The 26,468-nt window shown below is 35.9% G+C and overlaps 1 protein-coding gene across 1 annotated transcript in view; it reads right to left on the reverse strand.

Annotated features, from left to right (window-relative positions):
- The window catches only part of CNTN5 (contactin 5), a 1,397,849-nt gene that overhangs the window by 552,700 nt on the left and 818,681 nt on the right, over positions 1-26,468 (reverse strand). Inside the window, exon 4 of the mRNA XM_032295928.1 lies at positions 24,752-24,973. Within this exon, the coding sequence (XP_032151819.1) occupies positions 24,752-24,973 (222 nt within the window). The remainder of the gene's footprint in view (positions 1-24,751; positions 24,974-26,468) is intronic.

The following is a 26,468-nucleotide window of genomic DNA, read 5'->3' on the forward strand; positions in this document are numbered from 1 at the left end:
AGGAAGGGGTCCAGTTTCTGCTTTCTGCACATGGCTAGCCAGCTTTCCCAACACCATTTATTGAACAGGGAATCCTTTCCCCATTGCTTGTTTTTGTCAGATTTGTCAAAGATAGGATGGTTGTAGATATGTTGTGTTGCCTCTGAGGCCTCTGTTATATTCCATTGGTCTATATCTCTGTTTTGGTACCAGTACCATGCTGTTTTGATTACTGTAGCCTTGTAGTATAGTTTGAAGTCTGGTAGTGTGATGCCTCCTGTTTTGTTCTTTTTGCTTAGAATTGACTTGGCTGTGCGGGCTCTCTTTTGGTTCCATATGAAGTTTAAGGTGGTTTTTTCCAGTTCTGTGAAGGAGGTCATTGGTAGCTTGATGGGGATAGCATTGAATCTGTAAATTACTTTGGGCAGTATGGCCATTTTCACGATATAGATTCTTCCTAACCATGAACATGGAATGTTTCTCCATCTGTTTGTGTCCTCTCTTATTTTGTTCAGCAGTGGCTTGTTGTGCTCCTTGAAGAGGTCCTTTACGTTCCTTGTTAGTTGTATTCCTAGGTATTTTATTCTCTTTGGAGCAATTGTAAATGGCAGTTCATTCTTGATTTGGCTCTCTTTAAGTCTGTTATTGGTGTATAGGAATGCCTGTGATTTTTTTCACATTGATTTTGTATCCCTAGACTTTGCTGAAGTTGCTTATCAGTTTCAGGAGATTTTGGGATGAGATGATGGGGTCTTCTAAATATACAATCATGTCTGCAAATAGAGACAATTTGACTTCCTCCTTTCCTATTTGAATATACTTTATTTCTTTTTCTTGCCTGATTGCTCTGGCTTATAGTAGTGAATATTATCCACTGATCAAAATGATGCATTGTTTAAATCTGTATATTTTATACTCTTAATTGATGGAGTCTATGATTTGTTGGAGATATACTTCAAACCCTGTATAATAGCAAATCATCACAAAAATCTTGATAAACAATAAATCAAATTCTTTAACCAAGTAGAAACCTTTGAGATATTTGTGTAATGAGCAGATGTCATCACACACAATGATAATTCCTCATAAGATCAATGGTTTCATGTGAGTTTTTCTATCAGATCTTTTATTAAAAAACTGTTAGATATCTGTAGTTGGCTCAACCTACAATGTCATTGGTTATTGTCTGTGAAATGCCAGGCACATATACAAGAGGGTTTTTTTTTTCCTTAGAATTGCTTCAGTTTGGAAATATGATGAAATTAACACACTTCTGCTCACTTTTTCCCCAAGTATACTTCTTAAATTTTCTGTTTTGTTTAATAACCGTATTTTACAAAGTTTCTTAATCATAGTTCTTATTATAAGACTAGACACTTACCTATATTCCCATGGCTTTTCCATTTCTAAATTCCTAATTTTTTCCAAAAAGAAGCTCTTGTATGCAAGAGATATGCCTATGATTGCAATCTCTCCTTTTTGCTTTCCATTTGCTTGGTAAATCTTCCTCCATTCCTTTATTTTGAGCCTATGTGTATCCTTGCACGTGAGACAGGTTTCTCGAATACAGCACACCAATGCGTCTTGACTTTTTATCCAATTTGTCAGTCTGTGTTATTTGCTTGGGGCATTTAGTCCATTTACATTTAGGGTTAACATTGTTATGTGTGAATTTGATCCTGCCATTTTGATGCTAGCTGGATGTATTTCCCATTAGTTGACCCATTTTTTTCATTGTGTCGATGGTCTTTACCATTTGGTATGTTTGGAGTGGCTGGTACTTGTTGTTCCTTTCCTAGTTTAGTGCTTCTTTCAGGAGCTCTTGTAAAGCAGGCCTCGTGGTGACGAACTCTCTCAGCAACTGCTTGTTTGTAAAGGATTTTATTTCTCCTTCACTTATGAAGCTTAGTTTGGCTGGATATGAAATTCTAAGGTTAAGAGTTATTTTCTTTAAGGATGTTGAATATTGGGCCCCACTCTCTTCTGACTTGTAGGGTTTCTGCTAAGAGATCTGCTGTTAGTCTGATGGGTTTCCCTTTGTGAGTAACCCAACCTTTCTCTCTGGCTGTCCTTAGCATTTTTTCCTTCATTTCAACCCTGGTGAATCTCATCATTTTGTGCCTTGGGGTTGCTCTTCTTGAGGAATATCTTTGTGGTGTTCTCTGTATTTCCTGGACGTGAAGATTAGCCTGCTTTGCTAGATTGAGGAAGTTCTCCTGGATGATATCCTGAAGAGAGATTTCCAGCTTGGATACATTATCTCCATCACATGCAGCTACACCTATCGAACGTAGATTAGATCTTTTCACATAATCCCATAGTTCCTGTAGGCTTTGTTCATTTATTTTTACTCTTTTTTCTTTAATCTTGCCTTCTCGTTTTATTTCATTGAGTTGATCTTCAATCTCCAACATCCTTTCTTCTGCTTGGTCAATTCAGCTATTGAAACTTGTGTATGCCTCGTGAAGTTCTCGTGTTGTGTTTTTCAGCTCCATCAAGTCATTTGTGTTCTTCTCTATGCTGTTTATTCTTGTTAGCATTGTGTCAAAACTTTTTTCAAAGTTCTTAGTTTCTTTGCATCGGTTTAGAAGATATTCTTTTAGCTCAGAGACATTTTATTACCTACCTTCTGAAACCTGTTTCTGTCAATTCATCAGACTCATTCTCCATCTATCTTTGATCCATCACTGGTGGAGTTGTGATCCCTTGGAGAAGGAGAGGCGTTCTGGTTTTTTGGTGTTTTCATCCTTTTTGTACTGGTTTCTTCCCATCTTTGTGGATTTATCTACCTATGGTCTTTGTAGCTAGTGACTTTTGGATGGGGTTTCTGAGTGGACATCTTTTTGTTGATATTGAAGCTATTTCTTTCTGTTTTTTAGTTTTCCTTCTAACAGGCCTGTCTGCTGCAGGACTGCTGGAGGTCCACTCCAGACCCTTCTTGCCAGGGGATCATCCTTTGGGGCAGCAGAACAGTAAGGGTTGCTGCCACTTTCTTCTTCTGTTATCTTTGTCCCAGAAGGGTACCTACCAGATGTCAGCCTATGATCTCCTTTATGAGATGTCTCTTTGGATTTATGGGGTTTGGGTAGCTGCTTGAGGAGACAGTCTGTCCCTTATCAGAGCTCAAATGCTGTACTGGGAGCTCCACTGTTTTGTTCAGAGCTGCTGGGCAGATACATTTAAGTCTGCTGTAGTGGAACTCATAACCACTTCTTTTCCCAGGTGCTCTGTCCTGGGAAGGTGGGACATTATTTTTAAATCCCAGATGTGCCTTTTTTTCAGAGATGCCCTGCCCAGCAAGGAGATAGTCTAGTCACAGTCTGCCAGCAGAGGTGTTGCTGAGCTGCTGCAAGCTCTTCCCAGCTGCTGTGTAAACTTCCTGGCAGTTTTGTTTACATAGGTACAGTTAGAACTGCCTCAGTCATGGCTGTCTGCCTCAGTAATGGACTGCCTCGGTCATGGTGGACTGCATTGGTAATGGTGGACTGCCTCAGTAGTGGTGGACTGCCTTGGTAATGGTGGATACGCTTCCCCTCACCAAGCTGGGCTGTCCTGGTTCCAGCTGCGCTTGCTGCAAAACTCTCAATCCAGATCATTTCAGATTGCTGCTCTTTGTGGGGGTGGTACCTGCCAAGCCCGATCACCTGGCTCACTGCTTTTAGCCCCCTCTTTTTCAGTTTAACGGGCGGCTCTGTCTCCCAGGCATTCCAGGTGCCAGCTGAAATGGCTTTCCAGAATTTTGTGAGTTTTTGCACAGAAACCCACAGCACCAGCTGAAACAGCCGGGCTGGAAACTTGCGTCACTTTTTGGCCTGGGAATCTCCTGGTCTGTGGGTGATAAAAACTCATTTGGAAATGCAGTGATCACTCACCTTCTGGGTTGCTCTCTCTGGGAACTGCACTCCAGAGCTGTTCCTACTCGGCCATCTTCACTTTACTTACATATATTTTTTGAGATGAAGTCTTTCTCTTGTCCCCCAGGCTGGAGTGCAATGGCACAATCTCAGCTCACTGCAAACTCCACCTTCCAGGTGCAAGTGCTTCTCTTGCCTTAGCTTCCTGCATAGCTGGGATTACAGGTGCCTGCCAACATGTCTGGCTAAGGTTTGTATTTTTAGTACAGGCAGAGTTTCACCATGTTGGCCAGGCAGGTCTTGAACTCCTGATCTCAGGTGATCTGCCTGTCTTGTCCTCCCAAAGTGCTGGGATTACAGGCCTGAGCCACCATGCCCAGCCTTTTTTTTTTTTAAGTTTTCTCCGGAAACTGTGTCATGACTTCTATATCTTTATTCCTTTTTATTTGACTTTGTCGAGTTTGGTTGCTATGTTTCTATCTAATCAGGTGCAACTATATTACTACTAATAAGCATTTCAACTCTTTAATCCTTTCATTCATCTCTTCCATTTGCTTGCTGAGAACCAATACTTATCATCTTCTGTTATCTTGTATCTACTTTGGTTTCATGTGTTGCTTCTTTAAACTGTTTTTAGTAATGTAAGCATCTGTAATATCTGAATTCATAGATGTTATCTGTCCATGCTAGCCCCATTTCCTTCTTAGGACATCTGTATGGTTCACAGGGAAAAGCCTTAGGTCAGGAGTCTGACTATAATCTGATATTTTTAAAATCTTGCCTTCTTCCCTCTGCCTCAACTTCAATGGTTCTCCCAAACAAAAATTTAGATTGTAAAAAAGAAATATATAAGGCTTGTCAGAGTGGTTCTTATTTCAACACCTCCTTCCAAATGTTCTGAAGTATTGAGTCATTTGTTCACTTTTGTACAGATTTCTTCAACCAACTGATTGCAGTGCATTTTTTAATGAACAACTGAGCACACATTTCTTTACAGGGCTGGAGGACTTACAAATGTTAGGTAAACTGACATCTGTCCTGAAGTCTGAGCACGAAGACAATTGTTGGATATTTCTTTCCCCGTTATTTTTAAATATTTTTTCCTTGCTTCAATGAAGGTAACCTTTTCATGTCTCCTTTCTTATCTTTTTGTTTGTTTTAACTGTATTTCAAAATGATGATATAAAATAACATGCCTTTTGTACCATCTTTAGCCCGGTCAACTTGTGAAGAAATTTCCCAAAGCTACTTGGGGTAGTTTAAAAAATATGTCCACAATGTCTTTGATAGCCCTCCCTTCAAGGAGTTGAGCTTAATTTCTTTCCTGTGAGTGTCAGCTGAACTTAATGACATATTTCTAACTAAAAGCAAAAGGTATGTTGTATTACTTCTAATATTAAGTAATGCAGTTTCCTTCTGGGGTATACTCTCTCTCGTAGGTCATTCCCTCAAGAAAAACCACAGTTGCCATACCCAGAGGACAAATTTTCAGGCTGTGGAGAGGCCAACATGGTAAGGAACTGAAGTATCTGACTCGGCCAAAAGGCAGCAAGAAACTGAAGCCACCAACAATCACACAGGTGAATTTTTAAGTGGATCCTCCATTTGTAAAGCTTTCAAGTGAGAATGAGCTAAACTGACACCTTGACTGCAACATCATGAAAGATCTTGAGCCAGAACCTCCCAGATAAGCTACTCAGATTCCAGTCTTGAAGAGAAACAGCTTGATTGTTGTTTTATGTTGCTAAGTCTTGAGGCTTTTTTTTTTTTTTTTACTATAGGAACAGGTACTAATAAACCACTTTTTCTCTCCCAATATTAATTGGAAGAAAATACTTTTTTAAAAAAAAGATTAAAAAAACAAAAAAGAGATAAAAGTATCATTTACAAAGAGTGATACTGGAGAAAATAAAAACACTTGATACATGTTTGATTTTTATGCTATCATAGAGCCATAAACTTTCAGAACTGGAAGAATCATCATTCAATTCAGGCATCATTTCTAAAAATCTCCGTGGGATCTATATCCAGTCTTAGCTTGATTTCATCCAGGAATATAGGAGGTCCTAACAGATTATTGTCTGAAAATAAAGTTCATCTTAAAATTAAAACCATAAATTTGTGTCCTAATGAAGACAGTTTTTTATTCAATTCTACTCCATTATAGATATACTTTACTTAAGATTTTCTGATAATTACATTTACCCAGATGTTAATAATAACTTTAAAAAAACCGCCGTATTTTCTATATTCTATAAACTTCATATTTTAAGAGTAAAATATAAAGTTTCTACTAAGAATACTTTCAGTTCAACTAATAGATTATGAAAAATGAGAAATTAATCAAAATTAAGGGTTTTCTAACTTTTAACATACTAAAACAAAGCTATTTCTATATAACCCATAAAACTGACCTTAAATAATTTTAACCACCATCAATCAATCAATCAATCAAGACACATTTCCTAAGAGCCTACCTATACTTGATGTTAAAATCACCAGAGTATAATTTTAATGTCATCATTATCACAAGTTATATTAGTTTTTTTCTTAACTCAGGTGTGACAAAGACTGGCTAGATGCTTCCTAATCCCATTTCCTTTTCCTAGGACACTTTCTTGGGCTTCTATAGGTGTGACATGGAGCCATGTGACTTAGTTTTAGACTGTAATGTTGTATGTAAAATTCAGGACTAGCTACAAAAAAAAAAAAATCATGTGCAGTCCTTTATCCTCGTATTTGACAATTTTCTTAAAGTAAGGGAGCAGAAGATGCCAATAAGCCCTTAATAGATATCAATAGATAACTAATAAAGATATTAGAATGTTCTGTTTAGAATAACTAAGCAGAATGTGATGTGAATAGAAAAGAAACATGTTACTGTGTTAAGAAGTAATTTGTTACAATATCCAGAGTTTCTTACGTTGACTGTTACATTAAAAATAAAATCATTTTTAATGATTAAAGAATATGTAATTTCATTAAAAAACAAAGGTCAATGAACTGTATATTATCATTATGTCAGAGGCATCTGAACCAGAGCAACTCCATCGTGAATAGGGGCTCTGAAAAATGAGGCTGAGACCTATCAGGCTGCAGGCATTCTAAGACACATACGCGATAGGAGGTAAGCACAAGATACAGGTCATAAAGACCTTGTTGATAAAAGAGGCTGAAGTAAAGCAGCCAGTCAAAATCCACCAAAACAAAGTGGCCACAATAGTCAAAATCCACCAAAACAAAGTGGCCACAATAGTGATCTCTTGTCCTCACTGCTACACTCCCACCAGCACCATGACAGTTTACAGATGCCCTGGCAACGTCAGGAAGTTACCAAATAGGGCCTAAGAAGGGGAGGCATGACCAATTCACCCCTTGTTTAGCATATAATCAAGACGTAACCACAAAAATGAGTAAGCAGCAGTCCTCTGAGCTGTCTATGGAGTAGTCATTCTTTTATTTCTTTACTTTCTTAATAAACTTGCTTTCACTTTATGGACTTGCCCTGAATTCTTTCTTGCATGAGATCCAAGAACCTTCTCTTGGGGTTCGGATCTGGACCTCTTTTCTGTAATAATTAGATTACATACTCTTCCTGATACCCATCCTCTCTAGTTCAGACATTTGATTGCTTACTACTTAACTAGAGTATACTTTCAGGCCTAGGGCCTATGACAGGAGGTATTTAACCAGTCAACCACATATTTAGCTTGACCAAAAACTTAGCTCCAGTTTTTAAAATTAGCTTTCTAAGTAATTCTTGAGCTCTAACCCTTCTTCATATGGCCATATACTGAAATTGAGTTTCCATCCTATGTTTCTATTCCTAAATCCTACTGTTAAACCTTCTAGAAGGCCCAGTGCTATTATGTACATGTTTACGTTGTATGGATCCTGTGGTTATTGTTTTCGATTTTAAAGTGACTGACATTCACTACAGGCTCATGTAATTAAGGGTCTGACATCATGTCGGCTCTTTGACTGCTGACAGCTTTCAAGCCTCATTATCTACCTTTTCCCGGTTGCCTCTCCTCTGGGCAAGGTCAGAAGCTGAGCACTTCCTGCCTTGACTACAGTGGAGGAATATATACCACACAAACCCTGGCCCACATGGGAACCCTTACTCCAACCCCACCTCTCAGCCACAGAAAACACCCAAGCCACTCCTTCCTTTCTTCACTCAGGTTGTTTTCATACCTATGCATCTTCACAGACAGCCTGGTGATAGGAATAATACATCTCTTCATACCCTTTGGAACACGTGTCATCATCAGTTTCTCCATCTGAACCAATTTTAGGTACTGATAGTACTGATCTTACCCTCCACAGGGCAACCACATATAGTGAATTAGGATTCAATCAACGGGGTAAAAGACAGAGTCTACTCAGAGGGGAATATAGCTTTTTGAAAGGAGTTTCCATCCATGGAAACAAAAGGTCTTCAAACAGTTAACTGAATCATGGAAGGTAGACATACAAGAAGGGAAACTACTGAATTAGTCTGGAGAGCTTTCTCTCAGCTTTACATCAGGAAAACAAGGTATCAAATAAATGGCTAGGGCAAGATGGTCTTGACTATGGAGACAAGCAAAGAGCTAGCTGCCAAGGCAGTCATCTAGAGCAGCATAAATCAGAGATGTTTAAACTAAACTCGTAAATGATGAAATCATACGTATGTCGTCCTGATCCTACTTTAATCTTTTGTTATCCCCAAGCCTTAGTAATAACCCCATCTATTCTAGTCTCAGTAAGTTGAGAAAAGAATATGGAATGGAGAAAAAATACCTACAACCATCTACCCGTTCTACCAGTTCTTGAGTCATAACTATTTCATACTCTTCCTTTGTGATTGTCAAATAAAATTAATGAATACTCTAATGACCCACAGGTAATTCTTTAAAAATGATTTTTAAAGGACAAATAAATATGCAGTCATTTACTATAAAATAGTGGTATTTTTTTTCTTTTCTTGAGACAAGGTCATGCTCCGTCATGCAGGCTGGGGAGCAGTGACACAACCATGGCTCACTGCAGCCTGGACTTCCAGGGCTAAAACAACCTTTCTACCTTAGCCTTCCAAAGTGCTGCAATTCCAGGCATGAGCCACTCTGCCCAGCCTCAAAGAATATTTAATTCAATATGTAAGTTTTCAATATGTAAGTTTTAAGCATTAATTATAGTAGACAACAGAAAAAAACACAATCAACAGTTTGTTTTTGCTTACAAAATCCCCTTGAACACAGCATCTACAAATACAAACTAATCCAGGGGTCTAGAATTGGACACTCAATTGTCATGAGAGGCACTGGTGTTAGGCAGTAGGTGTTCTAAATAGACAGCAACCTTTCGTTAAGTTCTGAGCAAAACTAAGTATGATCTTGTAATTTATACAGTGTTTACATTGAAAGATTCACTATATTTAAAAATGCCACATAAGTAATGTTACAGCCAGTTAGATTCTTTTATCAGATAATTAAAAATGAGAATTTTCACTCGCAAAAATGTCTACCAGGGCACTTAAGAGTCCTGTACTTTGCAATTATAGGACATTTTGAATTCCTCATCTCCACTCTCTAAATTAAAGTAACATTCTTGAAGAGCTGAGACAACCAAAACTGCCTCCACAATTTTCTGAAACACAATGAAGAAGTTGACATAGCATCTGAGAATCACTGAGCTAGAGCAAGAAACAGGAAACAGTGTCTGCCTAAAGTTAGCCTGGTGTTGGCAATAGTCTTTTATGAGGGAGTCTTGCACAGGAATATCAAGTTCTATAAATTATGACTCTGGACACCCATCCGCCTATCTCCAAGTGGAGTTTCTAGGAAGAGTAGTAAAGATGCTCTTCAGCTTACAGTAAGATTGCACCTCAAATAAACTATCATAAACTTCAAATATTTTAAGTCAAAAAAGCATTTAACTAATATACATCATAGTTTAGCCCAGCCTACCTTAAAGTTTCTCAGAATGCTTACATTAGTCTCCAGTTAAGCAGTCATCTAACACAAAGATTATTTTATAATAAAATGTTGCCATCTCATGTAATTTATTGAATATTCTACTGAAAGTAAGAAAGAGATTGGTTGTATGGGTTCTGAGTATGGTTTCCACTGAATGCATTTCACTTTCACATCATCATAAACTTGAAAAATTCTGAATCAAACTACCTTAAATTGGGGATTGTCTGTATATTATCTTGTTATGGAGACAATAGTTTCCTTTATGGAGTCCTGTCCTAGAATCAAGGAAGCATGTGGGCCTCTCTAAATCTTTCTGAAATTTCTGCCACTTACTAATAGGCTACTCAGATACTAACTTTATAACTTCCGTCCTTTCATGACATCTTAAGTATCATCCATTCGAGACTCCTACAGCCAGGTTCTCTCAGAAAGGCTTGCTTGTTGGTTTTGGATCAGTTTCAATAGTTTTCTTGGATCATGATCCGACGTTACCATGCCTCCCTCAATTCTAAATCTGCCTTTCAGGCTTAAATCCTCTTTTTAAACATCAACTTCTGTGCTGATTTTTCTCAGGGATTACATCTAATGCCAGGCTGCAGCCGTTCTGCCTGCCGGTTACCTGTAATTTACGGCTGTGGCTAGCTTCTTCATGTAATGTAACCTAAGTGTATCAGTAACATAGTATAGAGGAAATAGCCTATCATCCCCAATAAAATTTTGAGAAATGCCCTTTTAATGATCATTAGCATATTTTATGTGATGATTTGAAGAAATTTGGAAGTGTTAAACCAGAAATTGTATTTTATAATGACATAAATAGTTACAATGTGAGAAATACTTTTCACACCATGTATCTTAGATGAATTCTTAAAGAAATTGTCCAAATCTTCTTTTAAGTTGGCTTTCAACATTGAAGTAAAGTTAATTTATGGAACTTAAACAGGTATAAACTATAATTATATAACTTTGAAAGATTTCTAAGAATTGAAGAACATTATTTATTAACAAAGCATTATGATGAATGTTTCATGGGAAGTGTAGCATGTCACTGTACACACAATATAAATTTCATCAAAGTTGAATAGGTTTTTGGTCATTTTCTAGTATAGATATAAAAGAGAGGTCAGAAGATGCAGTAAGGTTATCACTTATGAAAACAATCAAAATGTACCAACTCCATATGTTAAGTTGATACAAATTTAATTGCAGCTTTTGCCATGTTGGAATTTGCCATTTGATATTGGAACACATTCCTAAATGTGGTTATGTTATGCATCATCTTTAATGGGCATGTCTTGCTTTTTTGCTAATGACTTATTACCTGATGTTTATTTTAAACAATGGAAATGGTGTTAGACAAAAAGCAAATTTGAGCAGTTTTCTTATTCAAGTTCAAAATGGGTCATAAAGCCCCCGAGACAACTCACATCAGCAACACATTTTGCCCAGTAACTGCTAACAAATGTACAGCACGGTGTGGTTCAGGAAGTTTTGCAATGAAGACAAGAGCCTTGAAGATGAGGAAATTAGTGGCTGGCAATTTAAAGGTATCAAAGACCAAATGAGAACAATCATTAAAGCTGATCTTCTGCCTACATGAAAAGTTGCTGAAGAACTCAATGTCAACCATTCTACAGTCATGCAGCATTTGAAGCAAATTGGAAAGGTGAAAAGCTCAGTAGGTAGATACCTTATGAGCTGACCCGAAGTCAAAAACTGTCATTTTGAAGTGTCATATTCTCTTATTCTATGCAACATCAACCAACCATTTCTCAATCAGATTGTGACATGCAATGAAAAGTGGATTTTATCCAACAACTGATGATGACCAGCTCAGTGGCTGGACCAAGACGCAGCTCCCAAAGCACTTCCTTAAGCCAAACTTGCAAGAGAAAAAAGTTATGGTCACTGGTGGTCTGCAGCCAGTCTGATACACTATAGCTTTCTGAATCTTGATGAAACCATTACATCTGAAAAGTATACTCAGTAAATTGATTAGCTGCACCAAAAACTGCAATACCAACAGCAGGCAACAGTCAACAGAAAGGGCCCAGTTCCTCTCCATCACAATGCCCAAGGGCATGTCTCACAACCAGCACTTCAAAAGTTGAATGAATTGAGCTATGAACTTTTGTCTCATTCGCTGTATTCACCTGACTTCTTGCCAGCCAACTACCGCTTCTTCAAGCATCTCAACAACCTTTTGCAGGAAAAATGCTTCCACAACCAGCAGGATGCAGAAAATGCTTTCCAAGAGTTGTCCTGAAGCATGGATTTTTATGCTACAGGAATAAACAAACTTACTTTCATTGACAAAATGTGTTGATTATAATGGTTCCTATTTTGATTAATAAAGACTTGTTGGAACCTAATTATAACGATTTAAAATTCATGGTCCAAAACTGCATTACTTTTGCACCAACCCAAGATCCACAAGATGCCAAACCAGTAAGTTTTCCTGTTGAAGGTTGACATTATTCTTTCCTCCCTTCCATTTATAATACAAAATCGCTATCACTATCACTAATATTATTCAGTAAATATTCTATTATCTAATATTTAGTAAATATCCTATTTAGTAAATATTCTATTCTATTATTTACTGGATATTAATATTGTATTTTAGTAAAAATTTAGCCTAAATTCAGATTTTAAGAACTATGAAACAGTCCTCCAATAGATGCCGGCTTATTTAGCAATATTTGTTAAACTCTCAGGAACCTTGCACTGCTCTAAGTGGTGAAAGAGAATAAAGAGGAGACTATGAAATGATATCATCTCACCTCACGTATACTTAAAGTGATGAAAAATAATAAACGTATAAAATAATAAATGGCTCTAAAAATTAAGAGTACAATAACAGAATAAAATAATAAAATTTTAATGAGTGATCATGAGATTGTAAAGTTATTATTAGAATATAGTCTCAATTTTTATATTGGGGAAACTGGCATGATGTGTTTTATGTAGAAGTGTGTCATCTAAATGAAATACACTTTCCCCCTCTAAGATAGTATTCTTATTTTCATAAAAGATCATTTACATTGTATGCTTAGGTCTCTAAAACAATTATCAGTAAACAGTATTTTGAGGAAACAACAGAAAATTGTCAACAAAGGGGTTGCTGGGAGTCAGGATGCCGTTGACCATGTGCCAAGTCAAATCCGAAAATAAATCATGTTAATGATAAAATTTAGCCAAAAATACTGATGACATAAGGCAACAAATTTGTAGGGGCAGGAATCTTCCAAATGTCAGAAGACAGTGCTAAAAATTTTAAAAGCCTAGGAAGACCCACAGAGGGTTTATAAACTACAGATTTTGTTTACCATTAAGGGAATTACAGAGAGTAAAATTATGTGCTTAGCCTTAGTAGAAAAATAACTTGCTTCCTCTAAGGACCACCATTTTCCCACCAAAACCATCATTTTCAGTCTCTGAATCTCAAGGGCATGCTCCCGTCCCCAGCAAAAGTCTAAGCTATCTAGTAAGAATCACTCCTAATCCAGACTGCCTCTCTCCAAAGATAAAATATCTTAACCTAACCATCTCATTACAAATAGAAGAATGAAATGCACCCTACACATAATTAAGTTTCCCCCTACTAAAATCATAACAAGAAAAAAAAAGAGATGAAGTCAAGGAACAGTTTATAGAGGAAGGAACAGGTACAGTGTCAGTTCTAGTTAATAATTCTTGTCTATGTCCCCCAAAAGCATATATCCTACATATGTCTGAGATGTTAACTCATAAGGGCTTTTAATTAACCTACATTACCTTGAAAAATTTTAATTTAAACCTTGGTCAATTTTTTAAATCACTTAAATGTCACTCCTTGTACTCAAATAACTACTTTAGAATAATTATTAACAATTCAGTTTTTCCTTTCTAAAACCATATTATACCTCTTAGGTCTATGAAACATTTGCACTGATACAATTTCAAGGGATCAAAACAATTATCTGAAATAACAATATTAGGTTGAAAACAGAGTAGATACTGAGGACTTTTCTGGTTGCTCAACACCAATGAGCGGGACTGTCCCTTCCAGATTCTGCTCCATTTCTCTTCCTTATTTTATGAGACTAGCTCAGAATTATTATTTGATACAGAGTCTCGCTCTGTCACCCATGCTGAAGTGCAGTAGCATGATCTCGGCTCACTGCAACCTCTGCCCTCCAAGTTCAAGCCATTCTCCTGCCTCAGCCTTCCGAGTAGCGGGGACTACAGGTGACCACCACCACACACAGCTATTTTTCTATTTTTAGTAGAGATGGGGTTTCATCATACTGGCCAGGATGGTCTTGAACTACTGACCTTGTAATACACCCGCCTCAGCCTCCCAAAGTGCTGGGATTACAAGCGTAAGCCACTGTGCCTGGCCACCTCAGAATTTTTTATTCACTGACTATGTCCACCTCATTTCAGTCAAGTGTCAATGACTGGCTATTGTGCCCTTCTTGATTACCTTCGATCATAAAGCCTGGGGATGACCAAAGTGTGGCATTTGAATTCTCTTTGACTTACATGGACACAATATTCACAACCATGTTTTCATTTTCATGCAACACAAGAATTCTGAATGCAGCCTTTTTCTGTACTCCCTAAATGTGGCCATGTGTATAGCAAATCATCTGATTAAACTCTATGCAAATATTTTTAAGTAGACTAAAGTATGTATTTTCATCATTCCATATAACTACAAATTTTGATATTTAACTGTATCACCTGGGAATATCTGTAAAACAATAGAGCTAATTAAAAGATAACCAAAAGCTTCCATATTTTTTGTAAATCACACTTTTAAACATCATAACACAATCACTGAATGTGCTCTAAATGGAACATCTTTTGTTGCTAAAATGATCTAACTACTATGAGAAATGATAAACTGGAATCAGACACATTGGTGCTGTCTAATTCTTACTGGAAATAGAAAATAGGAAATACAGATACATTCCATGAATATGGGAATATTTGGAACAGTAGCTCACATTTAGATGGGGTCTATCGTTAAGTGAGCTACTATAATCAAATTTAATATTTGTGACTAAAATATATCATCAACATGACCACTGAAGATAAAAATACATGCTATTAATTATTTAAATTCTCCTGAGTGTAGTAAAATAATATACACAAAGTTCTTTTAGTTTTCCATATATCTTACATAAATTTGGATAAATGCTTCCATGATTATGCATGTGTGAACAAAACTATTTCATAGTCATTGATACTTAACTTTGGTCTGTTTAATAAAATAGTATAGAGTATCTGCTGTAATTTCAGGGTTTTTCCCCTTTGAAATTTATATTAAAATTTAATTGATATTGCAATAGTATTAAGATGTGGGACCTTTAAGAAGTGATTAGGCCATTATTGTGGCAATGACGTTACCCATTCTTGCTCTCTTTCTCCCTCTCTCTATCTCTGCCCTTCCATGTTCACCACGTAATGACACAACAAGCATGTCCACACCAGATTCTAGCACTTTGTATTGGACTTCCCAGACTCCAGAATCATGAGCCAATACATTTCTGTTCATTTAAAATTACCCAGTCTGTGGTATACTGTAATAGAAGCACAAAATGGACTAAGACAGAATGCTATCATTAGCTTACAAGGAAGCAGCCATTATATAAAGGCTCATAAGGTTTTTTTCCCCCCACAAATGACTCTTAAAATCAGCTATTCTTATTACTGATTTAGCACTAGACCATAATTATTGTACATATCTCTGAAGATCTATATAATTATTTTATTCTATTTAAAATAGAAAACATAACACATATGAATGTGCCAGAAAATCGCAATGATACTTATAAATTATTTCAAATCTTTAGAGATTAAAACAATAACTGTCCTGTGATGAGTTAATGTACAGCTTACATATAGTACATGGCCAATATCTAATACAGAATAAAAAATTAAAAAGTAGACCTCAGTTAATAAACCTGTACAGATATTTTATGTTCACTGTGGTAATCCCATTCCAAATGTTATTGACTGATCAAAGAAAAATAATAGAGAGAGCGGCATAAAAATCCGAGCCACAAACATTCATAAAGCATTTTGACCATTATTATCATTAAAATATAAGGAGGTAAAGTAATGGTATAGAAGGGCCATTCAAGCTACTTTTTAGAGCCAATCTGTTCATAATATTCTAAAAATACTTGTTAAAATGTTGGAAACAAAGGCATTTGTAATAATTTATACAAATAAGTTATTTGTATGTTATATATTTAAATAAGTTATATAATAACTAAGTAAGCAATTATAAATCAAAGCCATTGTAATAACATACAAATAGCTTTGTTTCCAACATTTTAACAAATATTTACATACTTTGTCTCTATGAAAATGTTTCTGGACCAAAACAGACCTACCAAAAATATATGATATCACTATATGCTGCTATATGCTACCCATGTTTCTTCTGGAATCTAACAATTCAGTCTAGCCTTTTGTAAAATTTCATCTTTTAATTTCGTCCCACATAGTTAGAATTCTGTAATGGATTCAGGCTACTGCTGTTATAATGTTGAAAACATTTCAGGACAAACAGAAGACAATTAGACATAATAAAACTTAAAAAGAACCAATGAATCAGCTAGGCGCATTGGCTCATGGCAGAAATCTCAACACTCGGGAAGGCCAAGGTGGGTGGAGGTCAGGAGTTCGAGACCAGCCTGGCCAACATGGCGAAACCCTATCTCTACCAAAAACACACAAAAATTAGCAGAGAGTGGTAGTGTGTGCCTGTAGTCCCAGCTATTAGGGAGGCTGAGGTGGGAGAATCGCTTGAACCCCGGAAGCAGAGGTTGCAGTGAGCCGAGATCATGCCACTGCAGTTCATGTAGCCTGGGCCACAGAGTGAGACCCTGTCTCACACTACAAAGAAAAAAAAAAAAAATCAATGAGGACACCACCTCTGACCAAATACACCTATATGGAGAGACTCTAGTAGAATACAGGGTGATAAACTATTATTTCCTCTTTATCTCTTCTACTGCTGCTTTCCTTGAGATAATTATCAGCTTTTTCCTTTACAAATGTGAAAGCATCTTTCTGACTCCCCTTACTTCCTTCCTGCCATAAGAAGAATGTTATTATTTTAAATCTGCATGCTAAGAGGTCTCTGAGACAACTGCTGCTAAAAGTATTCTGATTAATGGAGGCTTGCTGTTAACACAGATAAAATTTTTAGAATCCTTAACAAGAATTGTAAGTATTTATAATTACATTGCAGTCATTCACACTTTGCTACAAGTATAATATATAATGTGTAGTTCCTTAAACATAGGACTGTTCTCTATTACCCCTTTGCCTTTAAACACAGAATTTCTTTTATTTATAATGTACTTCCACACATGCAATATATTTTAGATCCAGTATCACTTCCTCAATTTTGCTTTACCTGATCATACAACACAGGTTAGATTTGAGGCCTTTTTTTCATGTTACAAAATAATCCCATACATACCTCTGTCATCATACCTATAACAGCAGGTTGGGTGCCTTTTGCGTATATGTATGTGTGTCTGTTTCTGTGAGCATGTGAGACTACAGCACATTGGAAGGTGTGGACTTGCAAAGATGAAAGCAGGCAGATATAGCTTCTTGACTGTGAATTTCATTAAGCTATTCCCTGGCACAGTGACTGAATCTCAATATCCTCAACAGTACTGTAATACCTCAATATGTCATTATAAAAACTGGTTCTTATCAAGAGGTTGGAAGAATCAGATGGCAGTGAACATATATTGGTTAAAAATAAGAGCCGGGCGCGGTGGCTCACGCCTGTAATCCCAGCACTTTGGGAGGCTGAGGCGGGTGGATCACCAGGTCAAGAGATCGAGACCATCCTGGTCAACATGGTGAAACCCCGTCTCTACTAAAAATACAAAAAATTAGCTGGGCATGGTGGCGTGTGCCTGTAATCCCAGCTACTCAGGAGGCTGAGGCAGGAGAATTGCCTGAACCCAGGAGGCGGAGGTTGCGGTGAGCCGAGATCGCGCCATTGCACTCCAGCCTGGGTAACAAGAGCGAAACTCCATCTCAAACACACATAAACAAAACACGCTTAAGAGGTAGGTACGGGTGGAGGTGGGGGGGGGGGGGGGAATAAAATACGCAAAAATGTTTCCTTTCTATATGTACTTGCAAAGAAAACCAAAAATTACAACATAGATTTTTTAAAAAGCTAAAGTCAGTAAAAGAAATAAGATTTCATCCCAAATAAAATGCATTTAAAATTCTATCTATCAGAACTTTAAAATAAATATGCTTGAGATACCCCAAAATATAAATGCAGGAATGAATTTCCTTAAACTAAGTAAGCAATTATAAAACACAAAAAGGGTAGAAATAAGAGTAGACAAATCAGAAAAAGAGCTAGTAAAAATCTTGCAAATAAAATACAGTCCATTAAAATTTTACCAAATATAATACATTTTAGAGATTTAAAGATACTTAAGACATATGGAGGATGAAATGAATGATATGTGTACATATGTACATGTGTGTATATGTATGTTTGTATATATATGTATATTTATGCATTGTAAAAGATGATTGCTATCCTAGCATTTTGCAACAAAACTAAGTAATTAGTGGAGAAGTAGTAATTGAAGAAAAGAGAGCTGGATTTTGCACATTTGAAAAGAAAGATGTCAAATTTTCTTGGAAATTGTCTCATAAGTGCTGGGCAGATATGCAAAAATAAATTCACTTTTAGAAAGTACACAGTAAAGATACAAAATACCAAGCATTAAAAGTAACTTTCATTGGGCAGTCTACTAACAAAGAAAATGACAACTAGATTGATAACAAACTGGCCTGCTACAAAAGAGGCCAGCAGATATTTCAAGTATTAAGGGAACATAACTATCAACCTAGAAATTTTACACTCTGCCAAACCATCTATCACTCAAGAGTAACTGCAAAATAAAGATATTTTCAGACAGAAAAGACTAAGATAGACTGCCACAGTGATAGCCTTTTTGCTACAAAATACGATTCATCCAAAAAGTGAATACAGAGAGAAAAATTATAATAGAAGAAATTATGACTATAGATACTGATGTTACAGAAAATATAATTAAGTACTGATTTTTAAACATATTTTGGCAAAAGAAAAAACAATAAGTACTTAAAGCATGCAAATATTTTATGTTTGAAAAAATAATCAAAAGATATTATACTCGGGAAATTTCTTAATTTCATTACTGAAAATCACTATAGACTAAGTTAATGGTAATTATAAAAGAAATTGGCATATGACGCAAAAAAGATAAAAAACAAGAGAGGGGAATATAATACAGACAACAATCTCTCTAACAGAAAGCAAGTGAAGGTGAAAACATTCTAAAGAAATCAAAGAGTGTGGCAGATACTGGCCAATTTTAACCAAACCTTTGCTGTTTTCCTCCTAAGCACACACTAGCTATTTTTACAGGCTATTTGTCAAAACACAGTATCTAATACATACTATTAGACAAGATCATATAAGCAAGAACTGACAGAAATAACAGACAAGAGAACTAGTGTGATAGGGCTCTATAAACCAACTTAACAAACACAATGCTATGCATACGTTATTATTTTCTAGGAAATAAAAATTATATGAGACCTAGAAATAAACTTAACAAAAGATGTAAAAAAATAGCTTGGAAAAAAATTAAACCATATTACTGAGGGATTTAAAGTATATATGAAAATATATGACAGAGTGATTTCACAAATCAGTGGAGATCACTGACATTGGTTAATACATAGTGCTCCAAAAATAGAAAACAAAATAAAATCAGGTGATTACTTCATAGTATATACAAAAATAATTTCATGTAGTCAAATACCGAAATATGAAAATCAAAATTCAAATTTGGAAGGAAATGAATTTGAAGTAAAAAGGTTTTTTTAGGATATGAAAAGCACAGACTACAAAGGAAAATATTGCTATATCTCATTTCACAAAAATCAAAAATTTCTGTTTAACAAAAGATACTACTGACAAAGTAAAAAACACAAGCTGCATTCTGAGAAAATACATCTGCAGTGCATTTAACCAACTAGTGACCAATTGATTTATAAATTTACTACAGTTAAATATAAGTAAAATATTCTAATAGAAATAACAGTCGACATGTATGAATAAGAAATATTCATTAGAAAAAACAGAATGCCCAATATTTATTTATGAAATTTCAACCTCACTAGTCTAGCAAATGCAAACTAAACCACGATAAAATAATATACTATACTCAAGAGATTGCCAAAACAATATATGTTGGTGACTGTGGAGAAATATGAACACTCATACAATGTTGGTAGAAGTGTCAATCACTTTGGAAAGCAATTTGACAGTATCTGGAAATGTTATAATGCTTTTATATAAAAATTGCACTCCTAAAATACATATAACACAACTGCCGATGGACATGAAAAAATGCATTTGACATATAACAGTGTAAAATTAGAAAAACTAATTATTTACAAAAAGACAATGCCTAAATTAATTGCAATAGAGTCACAGAGTGGTATGCTTCATAGGAAATGAAATGAACTTAGAACTGAAGATATCAAGGTACATGAATCTCTAGGATATAATGTTGATCCAGAAAAGGTGGATCAAGAATGACATATACAGTATCATTGACACAGAATTTTTCAAGATGAGTACATATATTTTATAGGCTTCATATGTATAGAAATATAAACACATGTATGTAAATGACAAAATAAACATAGTGGTTCTGGTAAGAGTAGAGAAAGAGATGCAATCTAAGCAAAATATTCAAGAACTCTCAAATTTTATGTCAAAAAATACTGAAGCAAATTTGGAAAAATATTAAAGTTTAATGAAGTTAATATGCAGTCACAAGAGACATTCATGAAATTATTATTTCCTTTACGTTTTAAATATTTGACAATTTCTAATGCAACGAATAAAGTATAATACATTTAATATAAACTATGAACAAGTAAAATAGTAGGAAGATTGGAATTTTATCTCTCCTAATTGCAGCATTAGCATTTTTTTTTTTCAGGTTTTCTCTGCAGCATCTGTTAATGTAACAAACAGGACTAACAAAATAGAAAGGCTATGTACAAAATATGTAAGAGAACAAAGAAGAATGGATAATCTAGACCTGAATACACAAATCTGGGCTGAATACAGGAACTGGCTTCCAAGAAAAGAATACCAACCTGTTGAGATGATCACAAGATGACACAGAAAATAGATGAAACATGTAAAGGAAACTTTAAAGCTAAGAAACTATGATTTTCTGTAGATACATAGAATTACAGCAAGAATTGTAGAAAGGAAACCCAGAAAATGAACAAAGATTATGTGTTTATTACCTCACAGTCTTCGTGGGTCAGGGAAGCAGGCGTGGCTCAATCCTTGCTCTGTGTGTTTCATAAGGTGGGAAGCAGTCTCAACCCAATGCCCAAACAGGTATAAATACACGTGGAAACTCAGTCACGTGACTACTGATAGGATTCAGTTCCTTAGGGGTGTTGGACTGAGCGCTTTACTTACTCTTGGGCTGTTGGCCAGAGGCCACTGCCAGTGGGCCTGTCATTCGAGCAGCTCTCAGCATGAGCTGACTTCTATCAACAAGAGCAAGCCAGAAAGCAAATAAAACAACAAACAAGAAGGAAGCCAGCGCCTTTTGTAACCCACTGTTGGAAGTCATATCCCATTACTTTGTTCATAATCTATTCTCCAGAAGCAAGTTAATAGCCATAGCCAACAAATAAAGTAAGAGATTACATAGTAAATGCCAAGAGGTGGGAATCACTGTGAGGCATTGTCTACTCACTACAGGTGTTTTAATATTTATTTCAGATTTTTTCTTCAAGATATAAAGTATCACTAAGTTGAGATCATGTATATTCTCTCTTGGTACTTATTCTTGCTCTCATTTTCCTTTTCTTCTCAGTGCTAAGTACTGTAGTCAATTTGCTGTATCAAGCTCATGTTTTAAAATTATACCACTTATGTGTTTCCATACATAGTATGTATTATTTTTCATTGTTTTACATAAGTAATATCAAATTATATATAATACTCTATCACTTTCCTTGTGTATTATTATATTTTGAGGTATACCCATTTTCCTTCATAAAGATATAGTCTATTCACTTTCATAGTTTTAGTTTTCCATTAAACAACAACAACAAAAAAAAAAAAACTAAAATGTATCCATTCCCCTTCTGATGGACATATGAGTTGTTTCGACCCTTCAATATTAAACGTATATTGCAGTGAACAGGCATGCTATTTCCTTGTACGTGTGTGGGAAGGTTTTTCCAAGTTGGATATCTGGAAGTGGAATTGCTTCCCCAGATTGCTCTGCAAACTCAGTCTTTATGTTACTCATAAAAAATCTTTGCTCTATCTGGGGTACTTCTTGGCTTAACTCTGAACAGGAGTGGGATGACGTTCTATTCAGGCTCTGTTAGTTTTCTCATTTTTCACAAGAGCATGTCAAACTCAGCTTTACTCTCTGTTAAGGCTAAAGGGAATTACCTGACAAAAGCCATATGTCAGGCTCTTGTCAGAGAGAACGAACTCAAAGTCACATCTTGCTAAGATTTATAAAATGCTCAGATGAGAAAACAGTAGTTATGGAAGATTACTTGGAAAATACTCAGATTAGCCATTCTCTCTTATACTCTAAAATGTGGATTAAACTACATTAGCAGAGGACTAAATTATATTAAATTCATTCCCAGCCCAGAGCCTTGTGACTTAATAAGTAAAATACACAGTCCAGCAGTATCAGCATCACCTGGGAGCTTTTTATAGTGAGATTACCTTGCCCTATCCTGATCTTTGAAAGGGGATCTTATTTTAACCAGCGTTTTGTTTGTAAAGATTAAGAAGCATAGTTTTAGAGAAACACTTCTTCTTATTTTGTTGTTTCTGTTTGGGTTTCATCTGCCTTTATTGAAACAGATGAAACTCATTATTATGGGTACAGTAAAAGTAACGTCCAGGTCACTTGCCATTACATCAAATAATAAACTCTTAATGAGGACCTTCCAGAAAAGAATTGTCTAATCAAAGTGTCAGACAGTTGTGCTTTTACTGAACAATAATTTCATTTTAATGTTTGAAATACTGTGAAATTTGTGACTGACCAGACTTTTTTTTCTTTTCTGGCTGCTAATTACCAATAATGAGACCAGTTCACAGTAGATATATAGGCACTAATGGTAGACACCTTGAATTGGTCTTACAGCTGACTGCATCTCATGTCCCCATATTTATTGTTCTCAACGTTTTCATGGATTTGAATTCATACTTCTATTTTATTTACCATTATAATCACCTCAACTTCCATTTGAAAGAAGAGAACAAAGAGGCCAAACACTAGCTGGCTGAACATTATACCAACTATAAAAGATCATACTTCGGATCACTCAACTTTCTACCTTAATGCCATCCCATAAGATAATGCCTAAAGAAAACAAATCCAAACACACTTCTGCCTGATTAAGTTTCATATTAGGCTTAATGGAATGGAAAGTTAAAAACTTAAGTATTTGGGAAAATAAAACATTTGTGGAGCTCTATCATCATGTTTACATACAATTTAGATGCCAACACTAAGAGACAATGCTCCATGTGACAACGACTGGTGTAATTATAAAGAGTAAGTTTTCCTGCGTCTGGCACCACAACCTAATCGACATTTCCAGAATCTTTCCAGTATCTTAGTTCCTGCAAAATGTGTCTTTGAATGTTTATTCTTTCATCAGTCATAGTTGAAGTGTAGCCCAAGTGTACTAGTGTTAAAATCATCATTGATGTGAATGAAAATTGGCTATACTGATTACCAGTGTGACCTCGTGAAACGTACTTATCTGTCCCAGAGTTTTCATTTCTATAGAAGGCAGTAACCGTGTCTACTTCACAAATGTGCTGAGAAAACTGAATGACATATCTGTATAAAATAGACCAAACGGAGGCTAGTAATGACAGGTGCCAGTCTGTCTGTCTGTCAATCATTATTATCAATAGATCCAAAACCGACAAAGGAAATGTTGTTCAAACTATAATGCTAATAGCTGTACAGCAGTCCTTAATTTAACTTATATCTTAGTATTGGGTATATAGATTATTTCTTATTTTTTTATTCATAAGTATGCTAAGTATATACATATGTCTTTATGTGCTCTGTTCATTATTATTTTTTTTTACACAGAATACACTTTCAGAAGTAAAACCATTGAAGTATAGGACTGTTTTATGTTCTGCTATTCATTGTCAAATTGCCCTTCTAAAAATGTGTATTTTTACTTTCAGTCTATGAGTGTATCTACTCTTAATCCTAAATGAGAATTGGTATACAGTGCAATTAAATAAAAATGCACACACATCCTTTAAAGACGTTTACAACAGAATACTAACTTACACCAAGACAGGCTTAGCATTCCTCTCAGCTTGATAAAATGTAGACAGGTTTCTTCCTCACTATAGTCTTCTAATCTCCCTTTCCTTAGAGCATTTGCTTTAGAAAGTTGCAACTGTAAATGTATTCTCTGCCACTTTTTGATGTAAATAATCTTTCAGGTTCTTGTCATTTTTATAACCCAGTAATGTCTATCTCAGGGCCTGGGAGCTCTCCACTGAAATGTAACCATCAAGAAACACAGGGTCTCCATCGCCCAGTGTGTATGAGACGGTAGTAGCCTAACTTCAATAAGCACCAATTAACAGACACAGATGGCCTAGTCACGTGAACCAGTATCTCCCCTAACATCCTCTAATTTTCTTCCAGCTCACCCCAGCTTTGCAAATTCTCCCACTTGCATTTTTAGCAGAGCTGAGTTCAATCACTCTCTCCAATTGCAATAGTCTTGATCTCTATTGCAATTGTCTTAAACAAGTTGTCTTTGCCTGTTTTCTTCTATCTGGTGCAATTTTTCTTTGACACTTACCATCTTGTCTGAAGGCATCTGAGGAATGATAAAGATTGATGGGGGAATAATAATGCTGAGCTGCCCCTCGCCAACTGGGTGAAGAAACACTCAGTGTGCCCAATGAAGGACTGCTGTATCGTGATCTGGTTTTGGAACCAAAGAGAGATGAAGATGAACTCTTCTTAATTCTTAACAAAGTGGCATATGGAGTGGAGAGACCAGGAAGTGCTTTTGAATATTCTGTAAGAGAAAAATATAATAAAGTCTGAATATTAAGAAAGCTGGTTTATGTTTTTCTTATGAAAATTGTTTCTTTTGAACACATTACTGAAAACTTTTGGAGCTGCAAGCAAATTCAGATTACAGTGAGTGTGTGAAAAAAAATGTTACTTTTATATTTTCAAAAAGTTTCTCATAATTCTACTAGTTATAATATTGGATGAAAAAAGGAAAGAGAAGAAAAGAGAAAAGAAAAATAAATGGTGGGGAAAGGGGAGAGGAGGGGAGCGGAGCGGAGGGGAAGGGAGGGGAGGGGAGGGGAGGGGAGGGGAAGAGCAAGGAGGGAGAGAGAGAGACTTATGTAGAAAAGAAGGAAAAACAGTCAAAAGCCCAAGCTTTATACTTTCTTTCTTAGGAATACTTGTAAATTAACTTTTAAAAGTTTACCGTAATATTACAATACTCATTCACATAGATTAGATTAGATACTTCCTTTTTATTAAGATGTAGTGAGGAAACCAATATTTCACTTAGATTCTACAAATATAGGTAAGAATTTCATTGACTAAAATTTATTATGTAGTAGAAAGTGTGTGTTTTGACTAGGATCTAAGTAATACTTCCTGTTCTTGAAAAGTAGTCAAATTCACTATGAAACATAAAAAAATTGAATGAAATTCATTTTCTATGTTTTATTATCTAATTTATATAGCTTAGTACTACTAAGTGGGAATACGATGATGACATTTTTATTTATTTATTTATTTTTGAGACAGAGTCTTGCTCTGTCGCCAGGTGCCAGGTTGGAGTGCAGTGGCATGATCTCGGCTCACTGCCAATCTCTGCCCCCCAGGTTCAAGCAATTCTCCTGCCTCAGCCTCCCAAGTAGCTGGGAATACAGGCACACACCACACCACACCCAGCTAATTTTTGTATTTTTAGTAGAGAAAAGGTTTCACCATGTTGGCCAGGATGGTCTCTATCTCTTGACCTCACGATCCACCTGTCTCGGCCTCACAAAGTGCTGGGATTACAGGCGTGAGTCACCACACCCGGCCTGAAATTTTCATTTTTATTGATTGAGAAATGTCTATATTTTACCTTTAATTCCCAAGGTGTTTGGTTAGAAAGGTTGAACATTCAGCCTGAAATGGATTGAACTATCTTTTTTTATGTCCATAAGAAAGAAGAAGTTTAGTACACAGATCAAATTTTAAAAAATACCAATTACGACGAACTCTGAAAAGAAGTAAGGAATTAGAAATTTTTTCTGTGTCTAGTATCAATTAAGTCAGAGAATTTGCTGATCCTGGAAATACTTCTAAGACTCTGGTAGTTTGCAGCCAGGCAGAGAGGCTTATCCCTGTAATCCCAGCACTTAGGGAGGTTGAGGTGCAAGAATAACTTGAACCAGGAGTTCAAAACATGCAAAGACAATGAAGTGAGACCCCGTCTACACAAAACGTACAAAAAATTAGCCACATGTGGTGGCACATGCCTGTACCTCCAGCTACTA

Source organism: Sapajus apella, unplaced genomic scaffold (genome assembly GCF_009761245.1).
Source record: "Sapajus apella isolate SASKATOON/1434 unplaced genomic scaffold, GSC_monkey_1.0 scaffold34, whole genome shotgun sequence".
Classification (NCBI taxonomy): Eukaryota; Metazoa; Chordata; class Mammalia; order Primates; family Cebidae; genus Sapajus; species Sapajus apella.